This window comes from Oncorhynchus tshawytscha, linkage group LG09 (genome assembly GCF_018296145.1).
Source record: "Oncorhynchus tshawytscha isolate Ot180627B linkage group LG09, Otsh_v2.0, whole genome shotgun sequence".
Lineage (NCBI taxonomy): Eukaryota > Metazoa > Chordata > Actinopteri > Salmoniformes > Salmonidae > Oncorhynchus > Oncorhynchus tshawytscha.
The window spans coordinates 29,398,539-29,414,798 of NC_056437.1; the positions used below are offsets into that span (position 1 = coordinate 29,398,539).

The 16,260-nt window shown below is 43.0% G+C and overlaps 1 protein-coding gene across 2 annotated transcripts in view; it reads left to right on the forward strand.

Annotated features, from left to right (window-relative positions):
- LOC112257742 (THO complex subunit 2) overlaps positions 1 to 16,260 on the forward strand; it is a 70,985-nt gene that overhangs the window by 31,557 nt on the left and 23,168 nt on the right. For both annotated transcript variants that reach the window (XM_024431550.2, XM_024431549.2), the window contains exons 16-21: positions 10,187 to 10,271; positions 13,159 to 13,252; positions 13,408 to 13,488; positions 14,835 to 14,931; positions 15,626 to 15,743; positions 15,871 to 16,050. In XM_024431550.2, the coding sequence (XP_024287318.1) occupies positions 10,187 to 10,271; positions 13,159 to 13,252; positions 13,408 to 13,488; positions 14,835 to 14,931; positions 15,626 to 15,743; positions 15,871 to 16,050 (655 nt within the window). The remainder of the gene's footprint in view (positions 1 to 10,186; positions 10,272 to 13,158; positions 13,253 to 13,407; positions 13,489 to 14,834; positions 14,932 to 15,625; positions 15,744 to 15,870; positions 16,051 to 16,260) is intronic.

Here is a 16,260-nt window from a genome sequence, read left to right on the forward strand (position 1 = left end):
AAGCCTGGATCTTCTCCCTTGATTTATCACAGGACGTGTGTCAATCCCCACCAGTTATTTCCTCCCCCCTCTAGGTGAAAGGGGGTCAGATTGAAGTTATTCGTTGCCAATTTGATCTGACCTATTTGGATTCTCGCAGTCAGTCATGACACTGCATAATGAAACAATCCCTTGTAAGCTAGTGTTTTGAGGGTGGACTGACTTTAGTACTGGTTTTACTCAAAACTTTCTATCAAAGCTTGGAGAGAGCGCAGGCATGGCTCATGTCATGCAGGTTCAGATAGCCTATAACGGACAGTTTTATATTCCAAGAATCTGTAGCTGATTAATATGTAAAATACATTTTTGATGCAACAGCAATCTGCAATGTTTGAATTTCGAACTATTTTTATGCTCCCCCAAAGCCAGTCAGTGGTTTACATACATTTCTCTAGGAGATAAACTCAAGGTTACTGTGTCCATTGAATTCTTTATGGATATCAGTGGTTGGTATGGAAACATGTATTTAAAATAATAAATAAGGAAGTGGGTGCTGAGAAGCACTAACATGCAGCCCTGGTTACCATAGTAATTATTTTGGTTGGCACAGATCTAGGACTGTTCTGCAACTTTCATGGCTTTATTTGATACAAGTGCTAACATCTACTAATGGCTTGCGTACCCAATGGGCCAGGAATATTTCATTTATCCAGCTCTCAACAAAATGCTCACTCGCACTGCCATAAAGACACACATACACACACAGACAATAGCAGACGTGGGCTGGTGTGGGTGCCTACTTTGGAAAAGGCCTCAGGCTTGTTTTTTTTCTGAACCACTGGGCTTTGTGGGGTCAGTGCTTAAGTACAGCCTCACTACTGCACATGATACACAAGGACTGCATGTTTTCTAGATTCACCAAATGTCTTACTTCTATAATAGTTGGTGCAAAAGAAATATATATTTTAGCACAGTGAAAATGTTGCACACAATTATCTCCAGAGGAACTGTCTTCATTCTATGTAGAATGATCAGCACTGGCTGTATAATGTTTACAGTGTTTTAATTGGGCTTGATGGCCCCATTATGTTAATAATGGGACCATCCAGGATTTGAAACAGTCACAACAAGGTCACCCAGTCACATGTTTTGATAAACAACTGAGAGATGCCAATTCCGGATTGCCCCTTTAAAGAGCAACTCAACAAAAAAAGTATTTTGTTGAATGACCTGTGGCATTGATATTAGTCAAACATTTTTTCCAATGGTAACATTGTCTAAAAAGTGTAAGTAGGATACTTTTGGTCCTAAATTCAGTATATTCCAAAAAAGTTGTGAGATTTGTGTAACTGAGGTCTTCACAATTTACATACGGGATGACTTTGGATTACATTCATGCCCACTTGCCAATTGTAATGCCTCAGGGTGTAACAGTTCACCAAACCCACGGTTAGGTACATTTTGTGGTCACAGTTCAGGTACAGCGAGAAAATGAAATGCCAGTTATTTTTTGTTTAAGAAAATACAAAGTGTTGGTATTCCTGGTTCTCTATCATGAGTCGTATAATGACTGATGGAAGAACAAAACTTTGTATTTTCTTAAATGAAAACACATGATTGCTCAATACTAAAATAAAGTGCAATGTGAGTGTAAAATATGTAAACATGGCTCAGACATTGTTTAGTAGGTCTATGCTACGTTTTCTTACAAAGAGAAACATGTTAAGTAGCCCTGGAGGTTCATCCATCTGTAGTAAGCACAACTCATGGTGCACTGGCCAATTCATTGTGAGAGGGCGAAGTTTGTAACGTGGCTCGAGCACTTTCACGTGGTGCTTATAAATTCCACATTCTGAACCACTGAGAATGGGTGCATATCCACAGCTATAAACATACCTATCACTCTTGTAATTTCTTTGGCTTGGTCAGAATCAGCTGCGAAGGGGGGCTTGAATACAGAGGGGGGGACAACGTTTTTTAAAATTATTATTTTTTGCGTTTCCGTCTTGATCTGGTGGTAGGAATACTGGGGTGACGTCGGCATGTGTCAACATGTTTGAGGTTTTGGCAGCTGCATACTGTAGGCTATTCTCTTGAGCAGTGGCGACGTACTCGCTCTGTCCATCGCTGTTGTAATCTACTGGGAAGCCAAAATGTTCCCAAACTGGAGATTTTAAACGATAATGGTGAATCCTCCTGGTTTATACCGACCCCGTCACTGGCCATCGTACAGAACTAGTTCCCGGCTGCTTGTTTTCATAAGACATTAAACTTATACAACTGGTGGGTCTAATTCTGAATGCTAATTGGTTAAAAAATCTATTTACGTTAAAATGCCTGTTTACTCTGTTCCATCTGATTGCGCAATTCACTGTCTCATCAGCCCAGCCAGGCAATTTATAAACTTGATCTCCACTATAAAAAGCATCGACATTATCTCACAATTTCTTATCAGATAAGATTGTTTTCTCAAGTGGAGATTTTAATAAACCTTACGGTCGGTCTCGCCGACCATTTGCAACGTTGTTTCAATATTTAAATTCAAGCTCCAGCTATCCCATAGTGATGGACAGGCGGGCAGCTTTTCTCAACCAGTCAATCATGAATCGGCTGGCATTTTTATGGCTATACACAAATGTCCTTTTGAAAAAAGTTAGTTAGCTAGCTAGTTTGCATTCTTTCCAGCTTCAGTTTGAAGTGATTGTGTTAGCTGTGTTGTTGGCGAGCTCCTCTGAGGAGGAGTAAGCACATTTTCTATGCCAGGTGAAATCATGCCTCATTTAACTCATTGTTATGGATGCATCCAAATGATTGTCACTAGAAAACAGCCTAACAAATGCAGCTAATGTTGTTATTCTGGCTGCACTGTTTGACGTGACTGTAAGATAGCCGTAGTTGGCTGGCTAGCAAGCAAGGGAAAAGAACATTGCCTGCCAGTATGGCAATGGAACATTTAGAGCATCCCCAAAAAAACACTGAACGACTTGGTCGCGTCTCTGGCAACCAAACCGTTAGAATGGTTTGGGTAGCAACCCTAGATTTGTGTCCGGACAATATCTTGTGGAAGGATGAAATAAATGAATCATAAATAAGTTAATGAAACTATGTCAATCTTTATTTGAATATGTTGGTAACCTGTTATATAAAAGTGATAATTCCCTCGAGACCAGTGTTTGGAGGATATATTGGCACAGTTTGCCGGCTCTCGACTTTTGTCTCGGGCCTAACAACCATGCCAATATATCCTCCAAACACCGACTTCTCTGGCATTATCATTTAAATAACACCCACATCAAACCGCATCCAAATCTTGTTTTTCTTAATGAGCAGGAGAAAAAAAACATGCGTATCGGTGGTTTCAGCCGCACCTTTTAAAACAATGGCACTTCATGCTAGCCAGTAAATCATATGGCAGTAGTGTGAAAAGCAGTAAATGGTATATACAGTAGCATATATTACAGTACCAGTCAAAAGTTTGGACACACCTACTCATTGAAGGGTTTTTCTTTATTTTTACTATTTTCTACATTGTATAATAATAGTGAAGACATTCAAACTATGAATTAACACACATGGAATTGTGTAGTAACTAAAAAACTTAAATTAATCTAAATATATGAGATTCTTCAAAGTAGCCAGCCTTTGCCTTGATGACAGCTTTGCACACTCTTGGTATTATCTTAACCAGCTTCATGAAGTAGTCACCTGGAATGCATTTCAATTAACAGGTGTGCCTTGTTAAGTTAATTTTTGGAATTTCTTTCCATAATGTGTTTGAGCCAGTCATTGTTGTGTTGTGACAAGTTAGCCCTATTTGGTAAAATACCAAGTCCATATTATGTAAAGAACTGCTCAAATAAGCAAAGAGAAATGACAGTCCATTACTTTAAGACACGAAGGTCAGTAAATACAGAACATTTCAAGGACTTTGAAAGCTTCTTCAAGGGCAGTCCCGAAAACCCATCAAGCTCTATGATGAAACTGGCTCTCATGAGGACCACCACAGGAAAGGAAGACCCAGAGTTACCTCCGCTGCAGAGAATATGTTCATTAGCGTTACCTGCACATCAGATGCAGCCCAAATAAATGCTTCACATAGTTCAAGTAACGTACACATCTCAACATCTCAACTGTTCAGAGGAGACTGCGTGAATCAGGCATTCATGGATGAATTGCTGCAAAGAAACTATACTAAAGGACGCCAATAAGAAGAGACTTGCTTTGGGCCTAGAAACACAATGTACATTAGACCGGTGGAAATCTGTCCTTTTGGTGTGATGAATCCAAATTTGCGATTTTTTTTGCTTCCAACTGCCGTATCTTTGTGAGATGGTAGAGTAGGTGAGCGGATTGTAGCGGTATTTATTAGAGGGAGTAAAGAAAGATTTTGTTCGGGCGCCAGGCAGGTATTAACCATGCCAAAAGGAAAAGAGTAGAATAGAGAGAGTACCACTACCAGACCCACACACATCAGCAGAAGAGACTGCCTAGAGGGTAGCCTGTTTACCAGATAGCCAGTGGAGAGAAAAAAAGAATACACACCATATAAAACCCACATCACAGCACAGGGGTAACCCAAACAAGGATACCTCATACAATAATACTAATAATGGCAGAACAATTGAACAGCAACTTCATACAAGAACGAACCCAGTCATCAACATAGGATTTGCAATAATCTGTGTTATTTTCTAGTGGATGAGTGCAGAGGGTATGAATGTGGGGGGTGTTCATCGACACAAAGACCTTAAAAATGTCCACAGTCTTCTCGGCCACATGTCATTAGTACACCCCACCTCAATACAGTTCACATAATATACAACTTGCAAGCAACCTACTAAAATGTCCATCCAAACACTTCTGGCAGGGAAATAATAGTCCAGCTCTAATGAACTTCAATAGGAAGTGCATTTGCAAAATAGAGTCTGTTGCAGGGTAAAGCACTGGAATGAGAGGGAAGAGAAAGAGAGAAAAAAAGAAAACAAGAGAGATCTTAGCTGTGGTCTTCAGGCGTGCAGGTGTACTGTCTGACTGTCCGATGGTTTGTTGGTTTGTATGTTAAAGCTTCGCAACAATGTTGCTACTAATCCATGCGATCCATAACGGGCGCGGTCCCAAACGAAAACAACCACGACCTAGAGCGATTACACCGATGATTGAGTTAAATACTCTATAAACTACACACGCTGAAAACAAACAAAACTTCTGCAGCACAGCACACACAATCAAACTGTCGCGCCACCCAAGAGCCCCTCCCCAAAGAGCTGAACGAGCTCTCTTTATCTCCTCCTTCCTTACTGCTCATGCGCTCTTAAAGTGGCAGTGCACGGTGAAGGCTCCGAGCAGATTTCGCCACAGGATGATCTCCGCATGTGTAGTTCCCAACGTGATGCATGGAGGAGGAGGTGTGATGGTGTGGGGGTGCCCTGATGGTGACACAGTCAGTAATTTATTTGGAATTCAAGGCACACTTAAACCAGCACGGCTACCACAGCGTTCTGCAGCAATACGCCATCATCTGGTTTGCGCTTAGTCCCACTATCATTTGTTTTTCAACAGGACAAGGACCCAACACACCTCCAGGCTGTGTAAGGGCTATTTGACCAAGAAGGAGAGGGATGGAGTGCTGCGTCAGCTGACCTGACCTCCACAATCTCCCGACCTCAACCCAATTGAGATGGTTTGGGATGAGTTGGACCGCAGACTGAAGGAAAAGCAGCCAACAAGTGCTCAGCATATGTGGGAACTCCTTCAAGACTGTTGGAAAGCATTCACCATGAAGCTGGTTGAGAGAATGCCAAGAGTGTGCAGAGCTGTCAAGGCAAAGGGTGGCTACTTTGAAAAATCAAATCAAACTATCAAGTAGTTTTGATGTCTTAGCTATTATTCTACAATGTAGAAAGAAAAACCCTTGAATGAGAAGTTACTGTAGTATATGCTACTGTATATCTCATTTACTGCTTTTCACACTAGTGCAGGATGATGCATACTTATTTTCAATGTGTGGAAGTACATGTAAGTGCCTGAGGCCATTCCCTGCTCCCTGTAGTCTACCAGTGGACATTGGCGTATTCCCATCATTGCCACCATACACAGAGGGAGCACCCCAGGGCTGCGTGATAATGTATTACAGAGCAGACACTCAGGGAAGCCATGGTTTTGTTTTGTACCCTAAGCCCAACCCCACCATCCCGGAAGAAAATGTTTTTTAATGGAAGCAGGCAGCTGGGAATGGAGCAGGCCTCTTACCGCGTTATCAATATTCTGCTGGATCCCACCCGGCAGGAACACTGCACGGCCAGCCATGGTGTGCTCTCCCCCCACACATGTTTTGTTAACACTCTGGCAACTGTGACGGTGTTTCCACTGATTGCTTGTGTTTGCGTGTGTAAGCGCCTTGACAAAAGGATACCCTGAGGATGTGTGGTGCTGGTGGTGTCTTTGGAGGGTGCGATGTAACCACACCAGCATGCATCACTCTGAAGGCGGAAGGGACAGTTTAGTATGTGTGAAGGCTCCCCAACTCGGTGGGTGGGGAGACTAATGGATAAACTGGTGCTGCGGGGCTGAGATCCTGCAGCTCTGGTGCAGTGGAAGGCAGGGAGGGGCGGAGTGGAATTGAACAGCTACTATTCCCTCCACCGGGGGCATTATAGAAGATGGCTCCACAGTTGTATTCGAGTGGACTACTCCCATCCCATGTCAGATTTGAGGCTAGCATTGCAGCACGCCAACCCTGCTGCAAAGGCCTGCTGTCATAGCACCGTGACCCTCTCACCAGCCCCTAGACTCATCTAATATAAACCATTTGTTAAGTTGCTGCTACTGAATGATTAAAATGGCCATTAGACATTTTGATTATTCATTCAATCCATCCCTTTCCCATCCCTATATGCATCTTAGTCTCTTGCAGTTAGCTGAAGGATGTCAGTGCCTTCGGTCCAGTGCTTATTAATAATGTAAATGGGACATTGCCTGGACATTACCCGTGCCTCTTGATATGGATACAGCTCTGCTGAGTGACATGTCACAACTGCTCTGTGTCACTACAAGGTGGCTAATGCAGACGATAGGAAGTTAATTAATGTGTTGTGCCTGGCACCTGGCCTGCATCATTATGCGTGTGCAGTGTACTGGGCAGAACCACAGTAGGACATGAATCCCTGGTGGTGGTGGTGGTGCTTTCAAACTACTTCTAAATCACCACCCCTCTTCCTCTCACGATTTATGTATGTATTGCGATTGGATACTGTGTTCCAATGGCAATATTGGCAATGTTATTGTTTCGATGTTCCAAACATATTGCCAACCAAATGTCTGCTGCAGAGATCAATAAGAAAAGCCACGAGTTTGATCAGTCAAGGAAACACAAGTGCTGGAAACAACAGCCTTCTAGCGCAAAAATAATATTGCGATATTGTCAAAACGATACAATATATTGTCAAATAATATCCAGATTATGCAACTGTATTTCTCCCCCCCACCCCATCAGTGGAAGACAACATTGCTGTGGCAGAAGTAGAACATTTATTATTATGTATTCTGTCGCTATTGACCTTCAGACACAACTCACGGTAAGGGTAATTCCACCGAAAATATAGATTTTGTCTGAACTATCCCTTTACCAGCTTGGATTACTGCACACAAAAAAATACCTTTTTAGTTTTGTCAACATGAAGTATATAATGTTGTCAATAATACTATGTAGGAGTTAACAAGATAAAGGGAAAAGCATAATTTTGATAAATGGTTATCAGCATTGTTGTTATTTTTCAGAGTAAATAACTCACGGACAATAGAGAAGCTTTAACCAAGTTTAATTCTTCCCAAACGGTTGTTAGTTGTAATTCAGACAAAAAAAATCACAAGTATATATATATGTATGTATGTATATATATGTATGTATGTATGTATGTATATATATGTATGTATGTATGTATGTATGTATATACATATATGTATGTACATACATACATACATACATACATACATACATACATACATACATACATACATACATACATACATACATACATACATACATACATACATACATACATACATACATACATACATACATACATACATACATACATACATACATACATACATACATACATACATACATACATACACATATATACACATATATATATATATACATACATATATATATATATACATACATACATACATACATACATACATGTGATTTTTTTTGTCTGAATTACAACTAACAACCGTTTGGGAAGAATTAAACTTGGTTAAAGCTTCTCTAGTGTCCGTATATATACACTGCTCAAAAAAATAAAGGGAACACTAAAATAACACATCCTAGATCTGAATGAATGAAATATTCTTATTAAATACATTTTTCTTTACATAGTTGAATGTGCTGACAACAAAATCAAACAAAAAATGATCAATGGAAATCAAATTTATCAACCCATGGAGGTCTGGATTTGGAGTCACACTCAAAATTAAAGTGGAAAACCACACTACAGGCTGATCCAACTTTGATGTAATGTCCTTAAAACAAGTCAAAATGAGGCTCAGTAGTGTGTGTGGCCTCCACGTGCCTGTATGACCTCCCTACTACACCTGGGCATGCTCCTGATGAGGTGGCGGATGGTCTCCTGAGGGATCTCCTCCCAGACCTGGACTAAAGCATCCGCCAACTCCTGGACAGTCTGTGGTGCAACGTGGCGTTGGTGGATGGAGCGAGACATGATGTCCCAGATGTGCTCAATTGGATTCAGGTCTGGGGAACGGGCGGCCCAGTCCATAGCATCAATGCCTTCCTCTTGCAGGAACTGCTGACACACTCCAGCCACAAGAGGTCTTGCATTAGGAGGAACCCAGGGCCAACCACAGCAGCATATGGTCTCACAAGGGGTCTAAGGATCTCATCTCGGTACCTAATGGCAGTCAGGCTACCTCTGGCGAGCACATGGAGGGCTGTGCGGCCCAACCCCCACCTGTGGACGTCGGGCCCTCATACCACCCTCATGGAGTCTGTTTCTGACCATTTGAGCAGACACATGCACATTTGTGCCCTGCTGGAGGTCATTTTGCAGGGCTCTGGCAGTGTTCCTCCCGGTCCTCCTTGCACAAAGGCGGAGGTAGCGGTCCTGCTGCTGGGTTGTTGCCCTCCTACGGCCTCTTCCACGTCTCCTGATGTACTGGCCTGTCTCCTGGTAGCTCCTCCATGCTCTGGACACTACGCTGACAGACACAGCAAACCTTCTTGCCACAGCTCGCATTGATGTGTCATGCTGGATGAGCTGCACTACCTGAGCCACTTGTGTGGTTTGTAGACTCCGTCTCATGCTACCACTAGAGTGAAAGCACCGCCAGCATTCAAAAGTGACCAAAACATCAGCCAGGAAGCATAGGAACTGAGAAGTGGTCTGTAGTCACCACCTGCAGAACCACTCCTTTTTGTTGGGGGTGCCTATAATTTCCATCTGTTGTCTATTTCATTTGCACAACAGCATGTGACATTTAGTGTCAGTGTTGCTTCCTAAGAGGATAGTTTAATTTCACAGAAGTGTGATTGACTTGGAGTTACATTGTTGTTATATATATATGTGTGTGTGTGTGTGTGTGTGTGTGTGTGTGTGTGTGTGTGTGTGTGTGTGTGTGTGTGTGTGTGTATACACACACACACACACACTTGTGATTTTTTTTTGTCTGAATTACAACTAACATATCACTCCTCCTTCTCTCCAATCCTTACATCTTATGGTTTGACAGGAAGAGGGTAACAGGATAATATAACCATTATTTCTCCCTTCATGGGATCTGATGTGACCTCTTCACCTCAACCCCTCCTTCACCTAATCCACAGATGTCCTCTCGTGTCACCTATCGCACTCCTGTGATTCTATCCCGTCCACCCATCACATTCCACAGCCACTCTGTCTTTCTACAGATCTCTCCTTTATATACTATGCGTCTGATCTATCATGTCTTTAATATCTCAATGTTCAAAGTTTAGCCCGAATCCAACAGCATGAAGCAACCAAACATTGAGCACAAGTTCATTATTAGTTGCAAATGCTTCTACAAAATCATCTTCTTCAATCTAGGCCTAACCATCAAATCAGTCCCACAGCATTGACAGGGGTACATGTATTGGCTGCAAGATGCTTCAACAGATTTAATAAATTGCTCTCTTTTCTCTCTTTCTTTGCTTTTTTTCCAGGCGATTAACCAAAGAGAATGTGAAACCATCTGGGCGCCAGATAGGCAAGCTGAGCCATAGCAACCCCACCATCCTCTTTGACTATGTATGTATTCTCAAGGATTTTATGATATTTTATTCACATACTGTACAGTTGAAAGTAGTGTTTTGAGACTTACACTAATATTAGCCTTATTTTGAGTGATCTCCCTCCTACTTTAACTGAGTATTTAATCTTGACAGTGAAAGGGCTCTGTGTCCTCTACTATCTTCATGGGGCAGAGAGATCTTATTTTAAGACCACTATCTTTATAATCTGCCTTTGTAACGATAGGCTGCTGCTGAAAAATGGGGGCTGAATGTAAATTGGATTCACTGGGACTGCTTACATTCTCTTTACCCTCACACCCCAATGAACATTTTATCATTGTCACAGATTTATGTATTTGTATAATTGTTTCATTCACTTTTCTTGTTCACCTGTACTGTCGGAGACTAAGAATTTCACATTTACCCACCAATTACATCTGTGTCCCTGTGCATGTGTCTAATGAACTCACCTACTCCACATCACAGCCTGTCTTGTCTTGCTAGAACACCCCCATCCACTCCCTCTCCTGTCCATCTCCACAGCATAAGCCCTGTCCCCTACCCCTCCCCTAAATATCTCACGTCTCAAAAAATGACTAGCAGAATGTCGGCCAAACGGAAAGAGGAGTGGGGAGGTAGTGGGGTTGTGTTTTGTGGTGCCTCAGCAGCAGGACATTAATGGAATGAAAAAGCTGTGCTGCTCCTCTCCCTTTTTAAAGCCTCCATCTCTTAATCTCTCAGCCTGCAGTCTGACTGAATGGCCTCTTCTCTGAGTGAATGAGGAGAGTCGGACCTCCCTTGAGACTCAACTCATCCTCCACCTTACTCGGCCTCAGCCCCCCCTCTCTTACCTTCCTCCCCCACCTCAACCCCTGTCCATCTGTCTTCACAAATAATATCAAGGTCGTGGGAAGAGACCACTCCATTATTTATTCTAACACTGGGTCTTTTAAAGCCTCTGTGCACTCATTTACGCTACAGTATGTGGACACCCCTTCAAACTTGTGGATTTGACTATTTCAGCCACACCCATTGCTGACAGGTGTATAAAATTGAGCACATAGCCATGTATTCTCCATAGACAAACATTAGCAGTAGAATGGCCTTACTGAAGAGACTTTCAATGTAGCACCGTCATAGTCAGTTCATCTAATTTCTGCCCTGTTCGAGCTGCCCCTGTCAACTGTAAGTGCTGTTATTGTGAATTGGAAACGTCTAGGAGCAACAACGGCACAGCCGAGAAGTGTTAGGCCACACAAGCTCACAGAACGGGACCGCTGAGTGCTGAAGTGTATAGCGCATAAAAATTCTGTCCTCTGTTGCAACACACACTACCAAGTTCCAAACTGCCTCTGGAAGCAACGTCAGCACAAGAAATGTTCATTGGGAGATAAATGAAATGGGTTTCATTTATGGTTTCACACAAGCCTAAGGTCACCATGCGCAATGCCAAGTGTCGGCTGGAGTGGTTTAAAGCTGGCCGCCATTGGACTCTGGAGCAGTGGAAATGTTCTCTGGAGTGACGAATCACGCTCCACCATCTGGCTGTCCGACGGACTAATCTGGGTTTGGCGGATGCAAGGAGAACGCTACCTGTCCGAATGAATTGTGCCAACTGTAAAGTTTGGTGGAATAGGAATAATGGTCTGGGGCTGTTTTTCATGGTCCGGCCTTGGCCACTTAGTTCCGGAAAGGAATCTTAATGCTACAGCGTACAATGACATTCTAGACGATTCTGTACTTCCAGCTTTCTGGTAACAATTTGGGAACGCCCTTTCCTGTTTTAGCACGATAATGCCCTTATGCACAAAGCGAAGTCCATAGAGAAATGGTTTGTCGAGATCGCTGTAGAAGAACTTTGACTGGCCTGGACAGAGCCTTGACCTCAACCCCATTGAACACCTTTGGGATGAATTGGAACGCTGACTGCGAGCCAGGCCTAATCGCTCAGCATCAGTGCCTGACCTCACTAATGCTCTTGTGGCTGAATGGAAGCAAGTCCCCGCAGCAATGTTCCAACATCTAGTGGAAAGCCTTCCCAGAATTGTGGAGGCTGTTATAGTGGCAAAGGGACGACCAATGCCCATGATTTTGGAATGAGATGTTTGACGAGCAGGTGTCCACATACATTTGTGGAGGAACAGGAGAGTCTGATGGCATCCTGTCACAGTGGGAGTGTAGGGATGTAGTGTAACCGGTAATAAGGTGGCTTTACCAGGAGAGAGGATAATAAAGTTTAAGTGACCTGCAAAGGACACTGCAGAGCAATAGCCTTGTTTTCTCAGACCATTTTAGAATGTTATTCTAGAATCTGACTCTAATGATCCATCTACACAGTCTACAAAACATTAGGAACACCTGCTCTTTCAATGACAGACTGACCAGGTGAAAGCTATGAGCAGTGTAGATGAAGTGAATGAGACAGGTTAAATACAGATTTTTAAGTATTGAGACATGGATTGTGTGTGTGTGCCTTTCAGAGGGTGAAGGCAAGACAAAATATTTAAGTGCCTTTTAAACTGGGTATAGTATTAGGTGCCAGGTGCACCGGTTTGAGTGTCAAGAACTGCTTAACAGTTTCCCTTGTGTATAAGCAATGGTGCGCCACCCAAAAGACATCCAGACAACTTGACACAACTGTGGGAAGTATTAGAGTCCACATGGGCCAGCATCCCTGTGAAACGCTTTTGACAGCTTGTAGTTTCCATGCCTTTGTGAATTGAGGCTGTTCTGAGGGCAGAAGGGGGTGCAACTCAATATTAGGAAGTTGTTCTAAATGTTTTACACACTCCGTATGTATATAACAGCTGGGTGGATGTTTTTTTAGATATCCTCTTTAATCATCATCATGTGGCCTGTTGTCCCTGTATTGTATTAACCAGGTATTTTTGTCCCTCTCTCAGATCCTGTCTCAGATCCAGTGGTATGACAACCTCATCGGTCCAGTGGTAGACTCCCTTAAATACCTCACCTCACTCAACTATGACGTCATGGCTTGTATCCTTAATCTGACATTTTGTGACTTGCCGTTTTTGCCCATTTTATTTATACACTTTCAGAACTATGTTTAATCATGTTTTTGAAACGCTATAGTCCAGCTAATGTTGGCAGAATGTATTAAGACGTGTTGTACCTCAACTCGTTGCCTTTAGACTGCATAATTGAAGCGCTGGCAAATCCAGAGAAAGAGAAGATGAAGCATGACGACACTACGATCTCCTCCTGGCTTCAGAGTAAGTTCACTAACTGAATCCTACAGACAAAGGACCATATGTGTGCGTTTAATTATTTATTTTTTATATAGACTTCATGAATCATTGTAAAAGAGGTACAATACAAAATGCTAAATAATTGAGAGAAGTGTGATGTCTTTATCTTTAAAGTAATGACACTCTTAATGACGTATACACATTCCCCCCAATATTATATATTTGACTATCAAAAATGTTCTAAATGCACATAGTGCCTTTGGAAAGTATTCAGACCCCTAGACTTTTTCCACATTTTGTTACGTTACAGCCTTATTCTAAAATGGATAAAATGCATTCTCAGCAATCTACAAACAATACCCCATAATAATAAATAAAAAAAATAGGTTTTTAGACATTTTTGCACATTTATTAAAAACAAAAAACAGACCTTATTTACGTACATTTTCAGGCGCTTTGCTATGAGACTTGAAATTGAGCTCCGGTGCATCCTGTTTCCATTGATCATCCTTGAGATGTTTCTACAACCTGATTGGAGTCCACCTGTGGTAAATTCACTTGATTGGACATGATTTGGAAAGGCACACACCTGTCTATCTATAAGGTCCCGCAGTTGACAGTGCATGTCAGAGCAAAAACCAAGCCATGAGGTTGAAGGAATTGTCCGTAGAGCTCCGAGACAGGACTGTGTCAAGGCACAGATCTGGGGAAGGGTACCAAAAAAATTCTGCAGCGTTGAAGGTCCCCAAGAACACAGTGGCCTCCATCATTCTTAAATGGAAGAAGTTGTTTGGAACCACCAGGACTTCCTAGGGCTGGGCGCCCGGCCAAACTAAGCAATCGGGGGAGAAGGGCCTTGGTCAGGGTGACCACTCTGACTGACAGAGCTCCAGAGTTCCTTTGTGGCGATGAGAGAACCTTCCAGAAGGACAACCATCTCTGCAGCACTCCACTCAGCAGTCAAAGGCACATGACAGCCAGCTTGGAGTTTGCCAAAAGGTACCTTAAGGACTCTCAATCCATGAGAAACAAGATTCTCTGGTCTGATGAAACCAACTCTGACCTGAATGCCAAGCGTCACGTCTGGAGGAAACCTGGCACCATCTCTACGGTGAAGCATGGTGGTAGCAGCATCCAATTAGAACACAGATTTTTGTATTCTGTTACAATTTATTTTGCTACAGTGTACCATACTAAACACGACCCTGATGTCACGAATCTGCTTTATTATCGAAGGGGCATTTGGTTGTACTTTTGTTCCATGTAGTTACAGCCCAGTGCAACTCTACTTTAGTTGACTGTATTTTATGCAACATATGCATGTCTGCTTGACAACTGATTGACTGCTGACCTTTTTCTCCTATCTCTAGGCCTGGCCAGTCTCTGTGGAGCGGTATTCAGGAAATACCCAATTGAGTTAGCTGGCCTCCTCCAGTATGTGACCAATACGCTGAAAGCAGGGAAGAGGTAACTATAACTTCTGAGCTGGCAGGCGGGCGCCTCATTGACTTGCTGGCTCTGATGTGATTCATAGTGATGGAGTCTGTCACTCATAGTCAATCAACTGGGTCCCCTGTCTCTGTCTGGCCTCTCCTGAATCAGAACAGGGACTGACGTATTGCTACAGGCGGAACAGACTGTACAAGGCCAGGGCTGGGAGGGGGAGAGGGGTCTTGGCCGTTGTTGTGCCACCCTTCAGGGCCCTGGACTGGGCAAAGCTGCTGAGTAATGTTGTGTTGATGAGGAGGCTGCAGACTGTGGAAGGGTTTGGGCTTCCATAGAGGAGGAGGGAAGGATAATTTTATCAGCGCTGGTCTCCCTGTGATGCCTGGAGTCGGCAGGTAGTAAATCACACTGGGCTCCATGGCCACTCTCTCATCTCTCTCTTTCTCCCATCAGTTCAAATCAGTCCTTGCCAGGGCCAGGGATGCAGGGGAAGTAAATAGAGGTGGCACTCTGCCACAATGCCCTATGAAACGGCATGCTGAATTATGTTATTATTAGTGCCCTGTCCTTAGCTACTCCCACGGTTGTTTTTGCCCCCAACCTTGTTTTCTTTTCTTTTTTTACACATGTTTATTTTTGTGTATGTGCACATATTATTTATGTCTGCATTCACAAATATGTTTAGACTGTGATTATTGTGTTCCCCCCACTGCAGTTTTGACCTGTTGATTCTGAAAGAGGTGGTGCAGAAGATGGCCGGGATCGAGATCACTGACGAGATGACATCAGAGCAGATGGAAGCTATGACTGGAGGGGAGCAGCTCAAAGCAGAGGTACAGGACCCTGTTTGGTCTGACTTGAAACTGTACACCATGACCAGCTCAAAGTAGAGGCACATTGCATTAGTCGGCTATTCCTCAGCATGACTTGAAACAATGCAGTTATATTTTCTGTCCCCAGGGTGGTTACTTTGGTCAGATCCGTAACACTAAGAAGTCGTCCCAGCGTCTAAAGGATGCCCTGTTGGACCATGATCTGGCCCTGCCCCTCTGTCTCCTCATGGCCCAGCAACGCAACGGAGTGGTCTTTCTGGAGGGGGGTGAGAAACACCTCAAACTGGTGGGCAAGTTGTACGACCAGGTACTTACTGACCCCCTTTACAGCTTTACTTACACTAGTTTTACACCTTGGAGAGTTCTCCTGTTTAGAGTTCATTAAATAGTCAATCTGTCATTGCTTTTCCTCTGCTGAAAATAGCATATTGATAAGCACAGAGGGTAACTAGAAGTCATGTCGATAAGCTACATCAGGGGAATGCAGATGAAGGGAATTCTCCCCTTTTTCATTTCT